This window comes from Sceloporus occidentalis, unplaced genomic scaffold (genome assembly GCF_023333645.1).
Source record: "Sceloporus occidentalis isolate IW3139 unplaced genomic scaffold, rSceOcc1.0.p SCAF_74, whole genome shotgun sequence".
Taxonomy (NCBI): domain Eukaryota; kingdom Metazoa; phylum Chordata; class Lepidosauria; order Squamata; family Phrynosomatidae; genus Sceloporus; species Sceloporus occidentalis.
Window position 1 is genome coordinate 2,445,257 of NW_028317054.1, and position 3,482 is coordinate 2,448,738.

General features: G+C 40.6%; 1 protein-coding gene across 1 annotated transcript; it reads left to right on the forward strand.

The window, feature by feature from the left end:
- The first annotated feature begins 203 nt into the window (after positions 1 to 203).
- LOC149285946 (transcription factor Sp5-like) lies at positions 204 to 2,159 on the forward strand. Its single transcript, XM_089494743.1, has 2 exons — positions 204 to 254; positions 1,086 to 2,159. The coding sequence occupies exons 1-2, from the start codon at positions 204 to 206 to the stop codon at positions 2,157 to 2,159; spliced, it is 1,125 nt and encodes a 374-aa protein (XP_089350869.1).
- The last annotated feature ends 1,323 nt before the right edge of the window (positions 2,160 to 3,482 follow it).

Below are 3,482 nucleotides of genomic sequence, written 5' to 3' on the forward strand. Positions count from 1 at the left end.
AGAGGCTGCTGGAGGGAGGGCGGGATGTCTTGTCCAACCGCGCCCCAGCACTAAACTAACTGCCCCCAGCACTAAACTAACTGCCCCACACAACTGCTTGCTTGGAAAGGCACCGACTGACTGCTGCCCCACTCCATGAAGTTCCAGCAGTGCCCGGCCTCATCAATAACAAGAACTTGGCCAGTTTTAGGGACAGGAGGACCATGGCTGCTGTGGCAGTGCTAAGGAACGACCCTCTCCAGGCATTCCTACAGGTCAGTCTTAGACACCTTGATCCCATTTTTGGGGACGATTATAGTCCAGGCTTAATGCCCAATTTGAAGATGTGTTTCAGGGCAATCATCAGACTGCAGTGCCTATTACCCTCAGCCTGCCCTTGTAAGGGGTGGGTAAGGATGGTATGGTCCACTAGCAGCTGGAATACGGAATGGCAGATCTCAGCATTCATACCCTGTCTGCTGATCTTTAATTAATAGAAACTAATCATTAGAGATGATTGGAAAAAAGTGCTTCTTAAAAGTTAATATATTAATTCTAAAAACTATTAAATGATAAAAATGCAGATTGGAGCGACATTAAAACTTTTGGCTGGCGCTTGTGAAGTTTCATTTTCCAAGTTACATAAACTTTTTTTATCTCCAGACTGGCTTCCTTTGTGCTATTCCAGCAATGTTTGTTGTTTGTAATTAAATGACAATATTGATACTTTTTTAGAAAAATGTTTTGTCAGTTTAAGAAAAACAATCAATAGGCAAACATCTAAAACACAAAAGAGTTCTTCTATTAAGTTAAATGACGGTTTAGGACACAGAATGTATATTTTGCATGAATTAAAACGAATTAAAATGAATTTGGGTTTTTGGGGGGGGGAAAGTGTACATTAAGTATATGAATTTTTATGTTTTACAAAGTTTTCAACAGTTGTAGTATGAGGATATATCTGCTAAACATTTGCATGAAGTTTAGAAATATGTATTTTTTTTTATTATTCGAATAACTTTTGTATGTATTTGACAAACGTCTTGCCGTTTTGGATGTTTTAGAGAAATGATTTAATTCTAACGTGTTTAAATTTGCTTTCACAGGACAGGACTCCCAGTGCCTCACCAGACGTGGGAAAACACTCTCCGTTAGCTCTTTTAGCTGCTACTTGCAGTCGAATCGGGCAGCCCACCACAGGACCACCAGAGTTTCTTCAGGTTCCATATGACCCTACCCTTGGATCACCGTCAAGGATTTTCCATCCATGGACAACTGAGATATCCACGCGGTCTCCTAGTGTCATTCAGTCTCACAATACCCTTGGACTTGGTACCACAAAAAATCAGATCTCACCTCACATGCAGCCTTCTTTTGTTACTCATGAACTACCCTTGACTCCTCCAGCTGATCCCAACTACCCATATGAATTTTCCCCTGTTAAAATGTTACCCTCTCCGATGGCTGCTTTCCAGACTTCTAACTGCCAGACAGCCTATGTTTCTGCTGTCCCGTATGCTTCGGGGGCCCCAATTGCTTCTGCTATCCATAGCTTTGTACCAGGCCACTCAAATCTGATACATCAGCAACCAAGGCAATTATCTCCCCATCCCGCAGAAGACATCCCATGGTGGAGCATTTCACAAGCCACACAAGTGTCCCATCATTCCCCAATTGCACACCCTCACAGGTTTCCTATCCAGAGAGGTTTGGTCCTTGGACATTCTGACTTTGCACAGTATCAGACTCAAATTGCAGCTCTTCTGCAAACCAAATCCCCCCTTGCCACAGCCAGGAGATGTCGAAGATGTAGGTGTCCCAATTGTCAGTCATCTAGTGGTCCGGATGAGCCTGGTAAGAAAAAGCAACACATCTGCCACATCCCGGGATGTGGAAAGGTATATGGCAAAACCTCACACCTTAAGGCCCACTTAAGGTGGCATTCTGGTGAAAGACCATTTATCTGCAACTGGATATTCTGCGGCAAAAGCTTCACCAGATCAGATGAACTACAAAGACACTTAAGGACTCACACTGGTGAAAAGAGGTTTGTCTGTTCGGAATGTGGAAAAAGATTCATGAGGAGTGACCATCTGGCTAAACACGTTAAAACGCATCAAAATAAAAAGATGAAAGGGGTTGAGAGGACAGTTAAACAGGAGCCAAACATGGACCATTAGAGGGAAGCTTGATCTATCCTTCCATAGTGCAATACAGTGGAATACACCTTTTTAACTCGGCACTGCCTATAGGCAGCTCACATGGAACGTTAAAACTTTGAAAGTAAAAAAAAAAAAGCACAAATGTGTTGCCAATCTCTGACTACATTTACTTAGGTTTTTTTTACAAAGGTTTTTTTTGCCTTTGGGATCTCTGTAGTTGAATTATGGATTTTTTTTTTACAATACCATTAGATTTTATGTAAATGAACAGTATTGATTGTGGCATCCCAATAACCCCTTATCCAAAAGCCCCCCCCCCCCAAAGTCTAACTGTTCCATGAAAACTATCTACTGGCAATTGTTAAACTTCTAGTTTTGTCCGTTCATTTCAGCATGCATCGTTGATTGTGTAAATGGGACATAAAAAGGTTTCACTATCAAATAAACAATGGAGTCGTTTGTTCAGAGGGTCACAGTCCAGTCAACTTTTTAATGTTTTGAAGTTTTAGACAAGGAGTGTACTTGTTTCCAGCGATAGCTACAATTCTTTTTGTAAAAACTAAAGTTTGTTGCCCGAGTCAAATAATCCTTAGTACGTTCATTAAGGGGACAGCCGACATTGTAGATTTATAAAATCTGTTTGAAATGGAAAGAAGAGAGGGATTTCATGCAATACCTTTATAAGAAAATGGAAAAATAGATTGTAAGCTTTTGAACACATGATACTCATCTCTGTGTTATAGTAGTGAATAGTTTCTGATACTTTAGAACAGGTAACGGATTATGGCTTTGTGGTGGAAGTTAGGTAATACATTTAGAATTCTGTCCCTGTAACTTTTCTTTATAGGACCTTCAATTTATTGTGTATTGAACTCAGAAAGGTATTCCTCATCAGAGAAGATACTTCTTCCAGTTACTAAATCTGTACAGTATTCTACGTGCCTGCGCCTGGCTAATTTATATGGATGAATACATTTTGGTGTGTAGCCACTAGCCAGTACTCTGATAAATAATCTCCTGTCTTCAGGCACTGGCTGTTGTGGTCTAGCACCCCTATTATCCTCAGCCGGTTTGGGAAGTTGTGGTCCACAATAGTTCAAAAAGGGAGAGGTCATATATCTTTGTTTTCTATCCATAACTATAACTATAAAAATAATAATCACAGCAGCTATAATGTCAAAAACATTTGATATTCATTCTTTGATTGTCTTATACTGTCTTTGCTGTTGAGGTTGCAAAGTCAAATATCCATTGTATTTAAGACCATGTCCCGTTGCCCTAGTTGTTCCAGCTAAGCTACCGAGCCCCAGAGATGGTATTCACCCCTCTAAGACCCTTCGC

What these genes read in the sequence shown, in the direction of transcription:
- LOC149285946 (XM_089494743.1), top strand. Translation starts at nt 204, where the DNA reads ATGGCTGCTGTGGCAGTGCTAAGGAACGACCCTCTCCAGGCATTCCTA. An exon ending in CTCTCCAGGCATTCCTACAG is followed by an intron (nt 255 to 1,085) that starts GTCAGTCTTAGA and finishes TTGCTTTCACAG; the next exon opens with GACAGGACTCCCAGTGCCTC.